Source organism: Podarcis tiliguerta (assembly GCF_965153285.1).
Source record: "Podarcis tiliguerta genome assembly, chromosome: 17".
NCBI classification, from domain to species: Eukaryota; Metazoa; Chordata; class Lepidosauria; order Squamata; family Lacertidae; genus Podarcis; species Podarcis tiliguerta.
The window spans coordinates 18,143,435-18,160,471 of record NC_139550.1 but is presented as its reverse complement, the minus strand read 5'-3'; the positions used below and the strand labels follow the sequence as shown (position 1 = coordinate 18,160,471).

Below are 17,037 nucleotides of genomic sequence, written 5' to 3'. Positions count from 1 at the left end.
TTCAGCACTTTCTTATATATACATACAACCTAACAGGATGGCTTCTCATATGCAGATCTTACAGCAGAATATGATGTCCTGGTGAATAAGGGAGACCAAGGTAACAATGCCGTAGACACAATTGCTCCTTACGCCAAATATGAATTTATTTTTGCAGTCATAAAGTGTGGAAACTAAGAATGACAACATGCTGAATTTAGTAAGAATGGTCCATGTATGTCAGCAGAGGGGACTAGTGGGCCAGATTCCCTGGCAGGCCAAGTCTGAAGAAAGGGTTGTTTACCTGTCAATTATCTGATGTCACGATGACATCAGGTGATGCTGTGCTTTGAAGTCCTTATTGTTGGAACTGGTGGCTCAAACAAGAACCATCTTGGCTGCTCCCTGCCTTGGAGGCCTTTTCCAATCTGGGAAGGAGGGTATGGCTCTGACTGACTCCAACTACAAAAGCTGAAGCTGCTTAACAGACTCTAGGGCCAGGGTGTGGTTTGGAGGTTTTTGCAGTGGGATTATTGAGGATGGTTTGAACCGATGGTTTGAATAGAGGAAGGGCAAATAAAATTGTGTGTGTGTGTGTGTGTATGAGCCAGGGAGTGCGAGGCTGTCTAAAAGTGCTTTGCCAAGGCAGCTGTTTTTCTTCTTTCCAGATCACCTGATTGGTGCATGTAAAAATGTTATGTTCCGGTGGTTACATTTGTGTTAAGAGACTTAGGAGTAATGCATCTATCAATAGCTTCTTCGTTCTTGTGGGGGGCTGAAAAAAAGGATCTTCTTTGTCTTGTCCTTTTCTGAGCAGGTTTGCTATCTAGTCAAACAAGGAAGCTTAGAGACTTAATAGCAGATGCAGTCCCAAAGGGGACAACATTTCCTCACCCCTAAGCAGTAAGGGCAGACAGCTCTTATTTTAGTTGTACAAATGAGGAAGTGAAGCTGACTTGCAGCATGGCTAAGCAAGAGGTGAGGGGTGCGTTGAAACGATATCTTTGTTGTGTCTTATCTTGGATTAGACAAAGTGAATATTGCATTTATATAGCGGACAGATGTATAATCAGAAGTTCTTTATTTTCTGAATCTTATTTTTCTATCTTTCTCTTTCAACCTCTTTCCTACTCTTTCTATTTATTTATTTACTTTTCTTTCTCTATTTCTCCCCCCTGCCTTTTGTGTTTTTATTGTATCTAGATCTTGGTTTGTTTGAAAAAAGCAAGGGGGGGGGAAGAGATATTAAGCTTTGTATTTTTCTCTATAAACCTTAATATAATGCATTTCCAAATAAATAAATAAAGGTATTTCACATTTCCAGAAAGAAAGAAAGAAAGAAAGAAAGAAAGAAAGAAAGAAAGAAAGAAAAAATGAACTATATCTCCCAGGTCAAAGTTGCACTCACTAACAACATTAGTGAGAGAAGGTGAAATAAGAATTCCTTCCCTTAGCATTAGGTTCAAACGCTAAGGGAGGCGATTCTTATTTTACCTTCTCTCAGCAATGTTGTCTCCGCATTAGCTTGCACACAAACAGGGCCGGATTTAGGTTTGATGAGGCCCTAAGCTACTGAAGGTAATGGGGCTCTTTAAATGTCCTGCTCTCCTTTGTAAACAACAAATTGTCGCTGTTTTGTGTTGAATATATGCTATATGGCAATTTATGGACCTAATAGGTATCTAAAGTCCTTTGCACATAACAAATAGGATCCTACACAACACAAACTACTTTTGCTGTATGTAAGGTAAAGGTAAAGGTACCCCTGCCCATACGGGCCAGTCGTGTCTGACTCTAGGGTTGTGCGCTCATCTCACTTAAGAGGCCGGGAGCCAGCGCTGTCTGCAGACACTTCCGGGTCACGTGGCCAGCGTGACGAAACTGCTCTGGCGAGCCAGCACCAGCGCAGCACACGGAAACGCCGTTTACCTTCCCACTATAAAGCGGTACCTATTTATCTACTTGCACTTAGGGGTGCTTTCGAACTGCTAGGTGGGCAGGAGCTGGGACCGAACGACGAGAGCTCACCCCGCCGCGGGGATTCGATTTGCTGTATGTAGGTTTTACTTTATTTGTTATTTATCTTATATTTTGGAAATGTACATCCAGGTTTTTTTCTCTTAAAATTATTTTGGGGACCCCAAGAGAGTGGGGTCCTAAGCTATAGCTTGTTTAACTTATACGTAAATCCGGCACTGCACACAAAGACCAAACAGACTTCCAGAAGCTCTCCTCATGTACCCACCTCTTCCCAACAATACTTAATCCAAGGCCTTTGCCTGGCTTCTTCTGTAGCTCTATACTGAGCACATCATACATGTCTTCTTCCTTATACTGGGCTTCGTCCCTGTAGACAGTGAGGCAGACTTTCTGAGGCGTCTGTCTGAGAACGTTTATGGCCTCGTCGTGCGTTGCGTTCCTTAGGTCAATTCCGTTCACCTGGGATTCAATTGTACGGCAGATGTCAGAAGCATATAGGCCCCCTCTACTCCTGCCTTTCTCCTTGCCTCCCCCCCCCCCCCCCGCCGCCACTCCCACTTTCAGAAGGATGGCTTGTACGTTGCACAATGTTATACCTCCAAGATTTGATCACCAGCCCAGAGCCTTCCATCTTTGGACGCTGCTCCTTCTTCATACACCTCATGGATAATAATTGCGCCCTGTGGATTGAAAAGCAAAATATAAAACTTGCTAGACCTTTTCGTTCGTCATTCAGTTCAACTATTTTGAGCCTAAGAAAAGAATAAAAGGGGGTTTTGTGGAGATCTCAAAGGAATACAGTTGAATCAAATTTTACTAAGGAATGGGAGAAAGTACGTAATGTATCTGAAAAATTATTGTAAAGGACTACATACTTTAGGAGGTTTGACAGAAATCTTGTAGTAAAAAAATTGAATTATGGACTGATTAAGGTTTTATAATAATTGGAATTAATGAGAAGATGCAGAAGGAAAACAATAACAAAAGGAACCACAAAAGGGGGGAGGGAGTCCAAAGGGATACATTGTTTGTATTCTGTCTTTTTTTGGGGGGGGTCTTTTTTGTTAGTATTTGTAAAATTGAAAACGCGCGCGTGCACACACACAGACACAGACACAGACACAGTAATACACATGAATAGTGGTGCCTAGAATAAATTCCGGTACAAAAGTAAAAATTGTATTTAAATAAGTTTTCATTTGCTGTCCTGATGAAAGTGTGTGGTCAAGAAAAACGAAAAGAGGGAAAGCACCAATGTTTGTGTGTGAGAGAGTGAGTGAGTGAAATTTCAATGGTGCACGGAAATAAAGATTTCATTTACACAATACATTTCAAAGCACCCTTCTTCGGGAGCACTACAGATTAGAACAGCAACATTTCACACTTCAGAAAAATGTTAAAATGCTTATAAAACATAATAAGGATGAAACCCATTATTTAAAATGTATTTTATGTGGCAAGTGGCAACAAATACATTTAAAGACTTTGTAACACTTGTACGGATGCTAAAAATAATGCTCCAATACACACACACACACACACACACACACACACACAAACAAACAGAATTGCAGAGGGACACCCCTGCCTAGTGCAATTATGGACATAAATTTTATCCCCCAACTTAGAGATCAATTGTTCCCATCCATTTATTTGAGTCGCATTGTATACTGTATTTTTCCGTGTATAACACCCCCTTTTATAAGATACCCCCTATTTTTGGGACTCCAAATTAAGAAAATGGGAGAGGGGGAGATTGCCCAGAGTTGCTAAACTCTTTTGGGGAGGATTGTAGAGCTTTTTCGGAGGAGATTGCCGAAATTCACTCAACCACCAGACTTCCAATAACACACTAACAATCTCTGGCTCTCGGCAGCAACCAACCCCACGTCCCCCCCTTTTCACTATCTGTGTATAAAACGAGCCCCAATTTTTAGTATGATTTTTATAGAGAAAACCCTAGTCATACACAAAAAAGTATGGTCTGTCAAAGAAAGAAGCATTTTCCTTCTTTAGTTTTGGGGTTATGAAAGGCATTCGTTACAAACCAGCAAAGTATCGGCTCCTCCTACTATGCTCAAGCCAAGACCGGTGCGTCCCTTGGAGATATCGATTGTCGTTTCACAACCCGGGATGATTGGGCATGTAGCTGGGTCAGATATCAATGTGGCTGGAGTTGAGGACCTGCTTGTGTCTAGAAACAGAAAACCGACTAGTTATAGCTATAGCTGCTCTCCTCCTTAAAAATCCTTGTCTACTATGGACTTTATCCTTTTATTCATTAAGGTGAAGAAGGCTTTTCATGTCCATTCTCCCACCCCCAACAAATACCCACATACACGGTTCGCCTCAATGCACATAAGAAAACCTGTGATGAGCTCTGGCCCCAAGAAACAGAGATGCCACCTGAATTCTTGCATGCTTCTTTCTCTCCTGCAAAGTCTGAAATCTCTCCGAAATACAAAGTTATGTTTACAACTTATCTGAGAGAAACCATCTCTTCTCACACACACATTTGGCTGGATGCATCAATGTTGAAAAAACTATAAAATGGGATGGTTTTAGATGTTGTTTTCAACTTTTTCCATGTGGAATGTCTGCCACTCCCACTTTGGCTGAGGGCACATCATATTTTGTTTGTAGGGTCTTTAATTACTTTATTCAACTGCTTTGGCCAAGGATCAGCTAGTGTATGCTTTTGTTTTGTTTTAAAAAATGCAACTTATGATTTTTCTCTTATTTTCCTATTCCTTAATAGACTACTTAAACTGGATTTCTGCAGTGATCTAGTCATGCCTGCTCATTCAACCAGCTTGGACACCATAAACTGGTGAAGTGAAGGGCACTAAAATCACAGACTTATATCCAGCTGATGATAAGTAAACTTCCCTACTTGGAAGAAAACTAATAATTTTTAAGTGCCTTTGGCTTGCTAGGCAAAATCACAGGTATGCAGGTTCCCTAATAATAATAATGTCACAAAGCAACTTACAGCAATATATAAACATTAAAATCAATTACAACAAAGCCAATTAAAAAAACACATTTATACAGACAAAAGACAGGTCTTACAGTATCTGCCATACTAAGGGAGTACTTAGAGTAATTCATATTAAGGCCCCAAAGCCTGGGTAAAAAGGCAAGTTTTTGCCTGCTGCATAAAAATAAAGATGGTTTCTGACAAGCCTCCATGAAGAAAGCCTTGTTCCTGGGCTTATGAACCATAGCTTGTTTTAATAATGGTTTGTTATTTTATCTAAATGTAATAGCTTTGCTTAGACATCCTTTATTTGGCCATCCCACCCTAGACACTCACTAAGGGAAAGAGGCCCAAGGAAACGGCAGCTTGAAAACAAACCAAGCTTTGGAGAAATAAATAAGCTGTGGTTTCTAGTCTTCTCTGCACATTTGTCTCGTGGTTTGGTGAACAAAACCATGGCTAAAACAGACAATGGCTTAGTTCTACAAATGAATGTCACTGAATTCTTTTCCAAGACTTGGGGTAACTAGAAGATTCTTACTTTTAACCGACTCTGGTTCTGGTGATTCAGAAGGTGAAACAACGGCTGATTGTTGGATATTAGTTCTCTCACCCGAAGTAGCACTGTAAATCGGTGTTTGTGGCTGAGCAGCTGTCTGACTCTCCTCTTCAGCTGAATTGATTGTGAGCTTCACAGTGGGCTTTGATGTCTTCAGCAAACTGATAAACTTGAACAGTAAAAAAGAGCAAACTTTCATGTAACAAGCCAATATAGATACATGATTTTTTATCATTCCAGAGTACAGAAAATCGTATAGCAGGCATATTGTAACAGATTTCCAAAAGCATGCATAGGAGTCAAGTCCCGGGGACTGAGGTCCTGTTGGCTCCCCCCCCCCAAAATCTGAGGGGGCCAGGGACCCCCAAAGTCAATGGGCATTGCCATCCAAATGGTGCATGTGCCACATCTTCTAACTGATTATGTGAGGTGCTGCCTCCCCCCATATATTTTATTAAAGTCATGGTAGACACCGCTTCTTTCAACACATAACTTGAGAGGTTTTTTATATTTTAAAATGCCCTGTGATCCTCAGGTGAAAGGCAGTGTAGAAATTTAATAAATAATAATGAAATAATAAATTCAGCTGCTTTAAAAAGGGAGCTGGAATCCCTGCTCTGCCCTTCCCCTCCAAAGAGCTGATCACAAGAACTGCAGTTAATAGGCTAAATACACATGCAACCATCAGTGCTCCATTTATTAATTATATATACCGTATTTTTCGCTCTATAGGACGCACCGGACCACAAGACGCACCTAGTTTTTAGAGGGGGGAATCAAGGGGGGGAATTATTCCCTCCCCCAACCCCAAAGAGCAGTGGACAGGCTGCTCGGGGAAGGCTGGGGGAAGCCCGGGTTTCTTCCCCAGCCCCAAAGAGCAAAGAAGCCAAGACAGCCAGCAGGATCCATCCCGCTGGCTGTCTTGGCTTCTGCCATAGCCACGCAACCTCTCCAGCCGGGAGCTAAACCTCTCCAGTGAGCCTAAAGAAGCGTGGCTAAAGAAGCCAAGGCAGTGAGTGCGATCCATCCCGCTCGCTGCCTTGGCTTCCTCTTTAGCCTTGCACAGCCTCTCCCAGCTGGAGAGTCTGCGTGCGGCTATGGCAATTCCCCCACCTCCTGCAAAAGCCCACAGGAGCCACACACCCTTTAAGGAGCGCGCGGCTCCTGAGGGCTTTTCTACGAGGAGGGAGAAGGGACTGACTGGCCGCGACAGTCCCTTCTCCCTCCTGGGGAAAAGCCCGCAAGAGCCGCACAAAGCTTGTGTGCAGCTCTTGGGGGCTTTTACTGCCTGCCTCCCCCCTGCATTCGCTCCATAGGATGCACAGACTTTCCCCCTTAGTTTTTAAAAGGGGGAAAGTGCGTCCTATGGAGCGAAAAATACAGTATATATTTATTCTGCCCTTCCTAACAAAGGAACCCAGGGCAGCAAACAACAAAACAGGATTAAAAACATTTAAATATCCACACAGCTAAATAATATGCCCCACAAGCCACTTCAGCTTCCCAAAAAAGCCAACATAAAGTGCTATTTTGGGTTCAGAAGTGTGACAGGAAAGAATGAGAAGAAAGAGAAAAGATTTAGCAACCCTCCTGAAACAGACAGAGCATCCCTGTATAGTAGCACCCTGACTAAATGCCTAAACAGAATCCTGGTATCTGTATTTTTATGCCCTTAAATGGTTGTATAGAACAGGCGTCAGTAAGTTGCATGCTGTAAGGAATTGCTCAAGTACCTTTTCTATAGGATACCCCACAACAACTTCATCGTCCACTGCCAGAATCTGATCTCCAACTTTAATTCGGCCATCCTGAAATAAAAATAACAACACTGGGATGGGATGGGGGGGGGGCAGAAGGTTTTCCCATCTATACACTATACACTATACACTATACACCTTCTTCTCTGAATGGGTCACAATTTAACAGCCTTACCTTTCCTGCTGCACCATGCTCTGTTAAGCTCTGAATAACCACACCGTTAAATGTGTCTTCTTCACCAATGGCAATACCTATGCCTCCTTGATCCTAAGAAATACAAAGGGACACCCAGAGGTGTAGATGAATGTCAATCAAAGCTGTCTTAAGTATGAATGCTTGAGGAGTGCTATCTTCGTTAATTTCTTTAAAAGATGGCCCAAACGATCTGCACCACTCGAACGCATTGATCAAAACAAGTTCACTCCTCTGAAACTTGTGGCACCGTCCCTGGCAGTTTAAATGTTGCAAGGTGTATATTAAATACTTATTTCAGAAAATACACATTAAAAAAGTGAGACAGAGAGACTGACTGGTGGTGGCATTAAAGCAGAGATTAATGCAGAAAGGACAGAATTATGGAACATATTCAGAGAGACCATGTGCATCTATGTGGTTTAGACATTTGTTGCTCTTGAATACTGGCTCTTGAATAAATAAGGATTTTTTTGTATGCTTGTAATTTGTTTGATTACAGTGGTACCTCTGGTTGCAAATGGGATCCGTTCCAGAGCCCCATTTACAACATGAGCAGAATACAACCTGCATCTGCGCATCTGCGATTTGCCGCTTCTGCACATGCGTGTGACATCATTTTGAGCATATGCGCATGCGCGAGCGGCGAAACCTGGAAGTAACCGTAAGTAAGCCATGGGACGTATCCTGAAAGAACGTAACCTGAACCGAATGTAACAAAAGGTATGACTGTATTTGTTCCTTTTTAAAACACACACACATTTGTATACCACTTTATACCCGCAGTTCACAACACACACACACACACACAGAGAGAGAGAGAGAGAGAGAGAATAATGTTCCTAGGTAAATCCATGCTTAGCATAAGAGTATGCACTTCATAAAGCAATTCAGTTAAAAATATATTCACTGCAGATAAGTACAGGTATAGAGAAAGGCCCCATTTGTACAAAACAAAAAAGTGTGTTTAGTATTACAAGAACTAGCCTTGAGCACTGAGTTCCACACACTAAACTGTGGTTAATCTTAATTATAGTTAGTTGAAACAAGGGGCTGAAGCTGGGTTGTTTTAACAAATCCTAGTTACCATTTCCCACAGCTTTTCTAAATCTAGACAATAAAGCAATATGTGGTTAATCTAAAATTAAAGTAAAAAAAAATCCAAATTCCTCCACACCAGAGGACCGATGAAAGGGAGAGTGAGAGTGTGAGCCCAAGGCCTGCTACAACTCATTTTCATGGTTTAGTTATGTTTTGAATGAAGCCAAACACATTGCTGGATTTTGGGAAGTCTAAGACTATGCAGCAGCATAATGACCACACAGATAACCCCATGCGATCCAATATAAAATGGGAAAACACGTGAATCTTGAGAATGAAACTGAGTGTTGATTGTAAGATTGAAAACTGAGACCATTAGAGAAATTTGTTCATTCAGAGTAGGAAATGGTCCCTACCCCTTCAGACTAAAGAAATTACAGACAGAATTCTGTTTGGGGCCATTTGCATCAGCATCTACTCACTTTAGGCAATTCCACATTTTTAATATTCTTATATAAACTCAAATCTATAGGAAAAATAGAGCTTGGATCATTCACTTCACCCTGAAAGAAAGAAAGAAAAATATTGTATCAAAATTTATCAATACAGAAAAACATAACATGCAATATTCGTTATAGAGGTCACAGAACCAAACATCTAATGACATCCCGGCAATGACCAATTTACACACATCCAATTGACATGTGACCATGCACACGTAAAAAAAGGTAAAGGTAAGGTAAAGGACCCCCGGACTGTTAAGTCCAGTCAAAGGCGACTATGGCGTTGCGAAGCTCATCTCGCTTTCAGGCCAAGGGAGCCAGTGTTTGTCCACAGACAGCTTTCCAGGTCATGTGGCCAGCAGGACTAAACTGCTTCTGGCACAACAGAACACCGTGATGGAAACCAAAGCACATGGAATCACAGTTTACCTTCCCGCTGCAGTGGTACCTATTTATCTATTGGCACTGGCGTGCTTTTGAACTGCTAGGTTGGCAGGAGCTGGGACAGAGCAACGGGAGCTCACTCTGTTGCGGGGATTTGAAATGTCAACCTTCTGACTGGCAAGCCCAAGAGGCTCAGTGGTTTAGACCACAGCGCCACCCGCATCCCTTCATGCGCACGTGCATTGCGGCAAGCTGGAAGTGGCAGGGGAAAGGGGCAGGGCAGAACGGGTTTATGTGTGCTTCGCCGTTGCACACGATGACCCAGAACGCAACCCCCACACAAATTGGGGGTCGCCTGTACTAATGGCAATCTCATTTCTCTGTGTGCCAGACCTTATGGAGCCAAAATGTCACTGTCCACATAGGAGATAAGGTATTTGGGGGAGGGGGGAAGAAACCACTGGGCATGCTCATTGTTCAACAAGCTCTTAACTGGCTACTAGGGACAAAAATGAAAAGCCAGGGTGGGAGGGGCAGTGGAGCAGGATATTCTGGAAGCAGCAGTGCTCTGTGCTACAACATTTGTTTAACGCAAACTTCCCTCCCCACCCCCAATTTCAGATTTATATTAAAGTACCTCTGCTAAAACAAGTCTTGCTAAAATCTACCTTGATCCCTCTTGTTTAGAAGCTATTTACAACATACTGAAGAGTATCCCCTTTTCCCCATCCCTACCATTATTAATTCGATCACATGAAAATAAATATGAAATACAAATTGTACCTCTTCATACTGAAGTAGCCCAGAAGAGGAAGGTGAAGTCTCTGTTGATTTCCCAGGACAAACGGCCATCTGTTGGACAGCATCTTTGTTTCTATAATATATGGAGCAGAAAGGTTTTTTAAAAAAACTCTGCAATACTTTCGATACCTAAAGCACTTGCTTTCTGCTTTTTGAAGGACATACCCACAATAGTGGTAAATCCTGAAAAGCAAATGTATCATTCAGGGAAGCTTTTAGCAATGCTTCAAAAGTTGAATTATATGGGGAAAGATATTGTTGAATATGCATTTAGATATAACAAAATGTTAAAAATAGATACAAACATTAGAGGTTGCTTACCTGATAAATATGATTTTTACTTTAGAAGGTGCACATTTTATTATTGAAGATGCATTCTGATGAGTCTTTCCATAGAGAACTTGTCCATTTATCTAGATAAATCAGAATGGGATGGATACTTACTTTAATTATGAATACCAGCTTTGTTCCACAGACAAAAGCAAACTTGATTTCTATGTCACTATTGTTATTAAAACTGCTATTCAACCATTATGGTTGCAATGCACTAATCCTGTATCTCTATACTACAATTGTTATCTCCTTTTTAAATCTATATAACAGCTGCTGGTTTGTATTTGGCTCTCGACTGGCTGAAATCGTCCTTCATTAGGTTGCAGTGGGCTGGCTGACTTTGGGAACATCATTATCAATTTCCACTAGTGATTGATCACCTCGTGACTCACTGTTTGTCAAATGGAAAAAAAAGGCATGAAGACAGCAGGTTTATACAAGCAAGTAAAGGTAAATCAGCCCACTCCAACCAGGTCATTTTGTAAACAAGAATGGAAATGGAAATAAAATGTATTTTATGCAGTCCCTGGAGTGCACTGAAGTCCCCATTGAACAGAGTAAGATTTGCTTCTGATTAAACATACATGGGATTGTTGTGCATACTGTGTCTAAACAGTGTGCTTAAATCCTCAATAGGAGGCAAGAAACACTTTTGCACAGCTTTTACAGGTGCACCAATCACACCTGTTCCTGGAAAAGGGAGATGTGACCATGTTCACACATGCCTTGGTCACACTGAAGTTTAGTGCGACATACTCTACATGGGGCTACCTTTGAAGAATATTTGGAAGCTTCAGTTGGTTATGACATGCTTCTGCCTGTCTATTGTGACTAGCGCCCATTGTTTAGAATATGTGACCCCCTATTTGTTCAAGCTCCTAGACCATTTCTGAGCCCAATTCTAAGCATTGGTGATGATTACCCTGAGAGCCCTAAATGGCTTGGTACTGTGATATTTTAAAGAATGTCTTCTGAAAAATCCTGCCTATCCACTGATGTGTTTTGGAGTGCTGCTGCTCCATGTATCGCTTCTGTCCAAACAATAGCTGTTGGATACACAGGATGAGGCCTTTTCAGTTGTTGCCCATGGACCGTGCCCCATTCCCCCCCCCCCGACATTTTGATATATAGTTAAAATTTCACTGTGGTTTTGTTGTACAAACTGAATGACACTGCTGGCTCCTGAACACTTGTTTTTCTACCAGTTATTTTTAATGTGTCTCCCAATTTATGGGGCAGAAAGAGGTGTGTATAAATCTTTTGCTTTAAAAAGAATTATATTTCATAAATAAACACACCCACACCTACATAGTTAACCTGCAGTATTTATTTACTACAATACGTGTGATAACCATTGGCCTACCTAGTTTTTAAATAAGGGTTAAACAGAATTGTGGAGGCTAGCTCTATCAGCATTAGCCAAGGTAGCTAAATAAAGTCTCGTGCTCACTATACCTCTGAATATACAGTACAGTGGTACCTCAGGTTACATACGCTTCAGGTTACATACGCTTCAGGTTACAGACTCCACTAACCCAGAAATAGTGCTTCAGGTTAAGAACTTTGCTTCAGGATGAGAACAGAAATCGTGCTCTGGTGGCACGGTGGCAGCAGGAGGCCCCATTAGCTAAAGTGGTGCTTCAGGTTAAGAACAGTTTCAGGTTAAGAATGGACCTCCAGAACAAATTAAGTACTTAACCTGAGGTACCACTGTACTGGTGGCAGACAAATTGTAGAGGGGGTAGCTTCCATGTTGATACCCTGTTTGTGAGCTACAAGAGTATTCAGACTGGCCACTGATGGAAACAAAATGGTGGGCTGGATAAATTCTAGATTAAATGTACTATATCTTAGTCCACCTCTTTTTCTATTCTAATCCTGTTATATTCTAACATCCAGCACTAAACCTCCTATAGGACCTAGTGCTGAGTACTGAATACTTCAAAAGCTTCCATTTTCTTCTATCAACCCAAAGATTAGTCCAATGAAAGTTAAAATCTATTGTGTATCGTCCTTCATCTGAGACTATGAAATCTGAGATGATGTTGGCTACTTCTGTGACATTAGTCCTCATATAACTTTGGAGACCATGAAAGAAGAAATGCGGTGAGACGTCAGGCAACCAGACGTAACTAAAAACCTAAGCGAAAAGCCTCAGGTTGAATGACAACATATTAGCAGTACAACCCTATATATAAATCCCATTGACCTCAAAGAGGCTTACTCCCAATTAAGTAGAACAGGACCGCAGTCTTGCTGTTTCATTAAATCATGGCTTTCTTCCTCTCAAAACCATAGCAAAGGTACTTACTTCTCCTGTTTCACAGCATCTATCTATTTCTTCAGTACTAGTATAGTTGGAAAACAATCCTGACCGCAAACATAAAATTTATAACGGGAAGCCAGTATGATTGTAAAGAAAGGCAATGCTGATTAAAAGAATGTGCTGTTAATTAAAGGCTGCATTTTGCACCAATAATCGAATGTCCCCACCCCACCCCCGTCCTTAGAGTCAGCATGTTTCATTTTAAGTATAATTACTAGACACTTACTTCCAGTAACTCGTCTGCAATCTGCAGTCTGCCATCTTTTCCAGCTGCTCCATTTGGATCAATTCCCACTACAAAAACGCTCATCTTGGACCGGTCTTTGTTCCCAGCTAGGCTGAGTCCTAAGCCAGTCTTCCCTTTCTCCAACTCTATCATGTGAAGATCTCCAGACAGATGCCCATACCGCTGACTGATCTTTCCTAGTCATAAGGAGAGAGAAATTGGGTGGCAAGGGAAGAATTTATCTCCGAAAACTTAAAAAGAACGCAAACTTTGGAAATTCAGCAGTCGTTGTCATAAACCCATAATCTCACGCAGACTGAAACAATTCAAATAGGAATCTATGGTTCTTTTCCAATAAAATTCTCTAACTAGAAGAAAATGCCTCCAGGCACTTCATTTTATCAGAACGGAAGAGTAGAAAATCTCTCCCTTACTGCTCTATACAGTCTGCCTCTGTGTGTGTGTGTGTACACACTCACACACTCACACAAACAAACAAACAAACACACACACACACACACACAACACACACACACAAAACTCCCACACATATTTGTGTTTTTAAGATGTTTTCTAATAGCAGCAATTATCTCACTTGGACTGTAATGGAAAAGACAACCAGAGAATAGAGCTTAATATGTTTGTCAATTATGCAAAAGACAGAATCTGAATTCATACAACAAAATGGACATAGCAACAAATAACGTTGTTTCCACAAGTTATTCAAGCAAGATATATAAAAAAAAGGAAGATGACCATCACATAGTATATGAAGATGTAAACAATTGTGAAAGGTTCTCTCAAGAAGCAAACTTACTCCAGCTGTAACCGAACTCATCTTCCTTATCCAGCTCTTCCAGGTATTGGTTGCAGGAACGCTGCAAAATTTCACTGCTCATTCCTGGAGGCAGTGAAGGAGGGGGCAGAAGCAGGTTACAAGACGAAGTCTTTTCTGGCTCTGAATCTGACTGGCTAGATGCCTGTGGAGAGTAAGGAAAATACAGTGGCTGGGAACGTGCAGACTGGCACTGGGCAAAGAAAATGCATGAAGTGATGACAAAGAAAGGGCTGGGCCTTTGAAGTTAAAATACTGTGCAATAATAGAACGGAAAGGCAATCACAGATGGGGAAAAAACCAGCATGGTAAATGAAGGTTCCAATGCACTTTAAGCAAGCAGGACAGTTACTAAAAGCCAAATTCAGTGAAGGTTTATGTGCTGGGTGGCCTACATACCAAGGACTTACATAGACATGAAAGTGTATTTCCAAAACCGAAAACAGTATAATATAAGGAAGGAAGGAAGGAAGGGAGATAATTTTACTGATTCCCAAAGAAAAGTGGCGAGATGTGTTGTTTTGAGGATTCATATAGAAAAGTGCCTTTGTTCAAAAGGTGGGGAGGGGGAGAAGAGAAACTCACACGCGGCTTTAGCAATACTAGTTTGGATCCAAAGTTCCCAAGTACAGAACTCTGCTCACCGTACATGCCTACATCCGTGTCCCTGAAGCCCTCTTGAAACAAGCCACAGAGAGTTGGTGGACCTCTCCAGAACACAGCAGAAGTTGTTTTGGGAACCTGCATGAGAGATTGTGGGCATTGTCCCCCTCCCTCTCCTTTGGGAGCTTCCATTCGCCAAAGGGACATTCTGGAAACAACCGTGTGTGTGTGTGTTTGTGTGCATTTAACTTTATTTCAATACTTAGCGTGTGCATATATAATAACTATATGCACACAACTTCAGATTTTGTGCGGCTGAATGTTTTCGAACACAACCGAAAACCAAGGCACGACTTCCGATTGGCTTCAGGAGCTTCCTGCACTCAATTGGAAGCTGCGGAAGCTGCGTCAGACGTTTGGCTTCCAAAAAATGTTCGTAAACCGGAACACTCACTTCTGGGTTTGCGGCGTTCGGAAGCCAAAATGTTCGAGTCGCAAGGTGTTCCAGAACCAAGGTACGACTGTAAAGAGTCTGGACATTGTATAGTCTTTTCAAAGAAGCTATTGATCACCTAGAAGAGTTATTTGGCTTCCTAGCTGTAAGCTACATATTATCAACAATTTACGCACACACACAACAACAACAACAACAACTTGGCCCTCTTGTATGTGGAGGTATGGGGCCTAACTGTGGCAAATGGGCTCACTAAGGTAACATAGGAAGAGACTCTATAAGAGAGAATGGGAGCAAAATGATTGGCTTCAGGGATCTGAACAGGGAGCTCTTAGTACGAACAATGGTGACCTTAATTATGAAGAGTTGGCTCTCCAGCAATGATACCTGACGGTTGACCAAGCTGCCTGGGGGCTGATGGGAATTATAGCCTGACAACTTCTGGAGAACCACAGCCCCCCCCCCCCATCACTACTATAAAAGATGCAGAAATATATACAAATGTGGCAATTCCCGAATCCTTCACCGTAGTATCCTGTGGGTTTTAGACAAAGAATTTGGGTGACAGTAAGAGAGCGAACAGCATCACTCTGAAAGAAGCAGGTACACTTGGAAGAAGCACGTGGTCTTTTGAAATGATCAAGGGGGCAAAATAGGGGGTTGAGGACAGACAGCACACAAGGAGTGCAGTACATACACTGACTACAATAGTTAACCACAAATTAGGACAGTAACCGTGAATTAAAACAAACCTTAAATGGTGTAGGAGCAAAGGGGTTACATGGGGAGCAACTGGTGGTAAATCTAATTGGATTCTGCATATCCTATGGTAACAGAAAACATCAGGCTGTTTATTACAGTATCCTTGGAAGAATGCTACTTTTTGTACTGTACAAGTATTCTTACATAGGGAATGGGTTTTATATGAACTTTTTTTTTTTTTATCACATCAGAATGACTCAACATTTCTTAAAGGGCCTAATATGGGTTATCATTACCAGTCATATGCCCTATCCAATATGTATTTGCACAGGCCTTGGAGCAAAAAAAAAATCCTTCCTGGGAGAAAATTGACAAAGACAATTCTGCAACCTGAGAACATTTATGCATCAATGTACTTTTGCATGCAGATGTGCATGAAGTGGAATACCATAGCAGCCCCCCCCCCAAATCTGCTCAAGGGGAACCCCCAACTAGCTTTTGAAGGTGGCTCAGGGGCTGCAGGAGGGAGGAAAGGAAGTTTAAGTCCTGTTCTGTGAGCAAAAGTGGCTTCTACTTGCAGAACAGCAGTACTGGAGAAAACAGCAGAGAACCCCTTGCCTTTTGTTTGTTTTGAAAACCTAAGCCATGGGTAGGCAAACTAGGCCCTGGGAGCCAGATCCGGCTCAATTGCCTTCTAAATCCGCCCAGCAGATGGTCCAGGAATCAGCGTGTTTTTACATGAGTAGAATGGGTTATTTGTGGGGCATAGGAATTTGTTCATCCCCCCCCCCCCAAAAAAAAAATATAGTCTGGCACCCCACAAGGTCTGAGGGACAGTGGACCAGCCCCCTACTGAAAAAGTTTGCTGACCCCTGACCTAAAGCTGTTAGCTTATTAAAAGAAAAGTAAGTTTACTTCTATAGCCCTTACCTATATCACCAAGTAGAGACAGAACGCTTGCATTTAAGCAGTTATGTGGCACCTTGGAGACACAGGAAGGTGCCTTATAGTGAGTGAAACCACTGGTGTCTAGCTCAGTACACTGACTGACAGCAGCTGCCCAGGATTTCAGAAGGTCCCCCCCCCCCAGCTCAGTCTAAGAAGCCAGAGACTAGGCAGAGGAACTTCTTGCATCTAAATCACATGCTCCACCACTAAGCTTCACAACACCCCCCCCCCTACTTTCATGGCAACAAATACCAGTAACAGATAGCATAAAGTATCTGGGGGGAGAACCTAAGGTAGAATTGTAGAGTTGGAAAGGACCACAACAATCATCTAGTCCAACTCCCTGCAAGACAGGAATACAGGAATATTTTGCCCAGCATGGGGCTTGAACCCACAACCCTGAGATTAGGAGTCTCGTTCTCTATCAACTGAG

General features: G+C 42.0%; 1 protein-coding gene across 34 annotated transcripts in view; it reads right to left on the bottom strand.

The window, feature by feature from the left end:
• The window catches only part of MPDZ (multiple PDZ domain crumbs cell polarity complex component), a 107,685-nt gene that overhangs the window by 18,215 nt on the left and 72,433 nt on the right, over positions 1-17,037 (bottom strand). For 15 of the 34 annotated variants that reach the window (XM_083419225.1, XM_083419202.1, XM_083419221.1 and 12 more), the window contains 11 exons: positions 13,880-14,042; positions 13,063-13,259; positions 10,499-10,590; positions 10,160-10,250; positions 8,972-9,052; positions 7,431-7,523; positions 7,232-7,306; positions 5,481-5,667; positions 4,008-4,153; positions 2,556-2,639; positions 2,225-2,418 (listed from right to left, as the gene is read on the bottom strand). In XM_083419225.1, the coding sequence (XP_083275351.1) occupies positions 2,225-2,418; positions 2,556-2,639; positions 4,008-4,153; positions 5,481-5,667; positions 7,232-7,306; positions 7,431-7,523; positions 8,972-9,052; positions 10,160-10,250; positions 10,499-10,590; positions 13,063-13,259; positions 13,880-14,042 (1,403 nt within the window). Of the gene's footprint in view, positions 1-2,224; positions 2,419-2,555; positions 2,640-4,007; positions 4,154-5,480; positions 5,668-7,231; positions 7,307-7,430; positions 7,524-8,971; positions 9,053-10,159; positions 10,251-10,498; positions 10,591-13,062; positions 13,260-13,879; positions 14,043-15,706; positions 15,779-17,037 lie in introns of all 34 variants that reach the window. The other 19 variants (XM_083419208.1, XM_083419230.1, XM_083419197.1 and 16 more) reach the window with 3 other exon arrangements.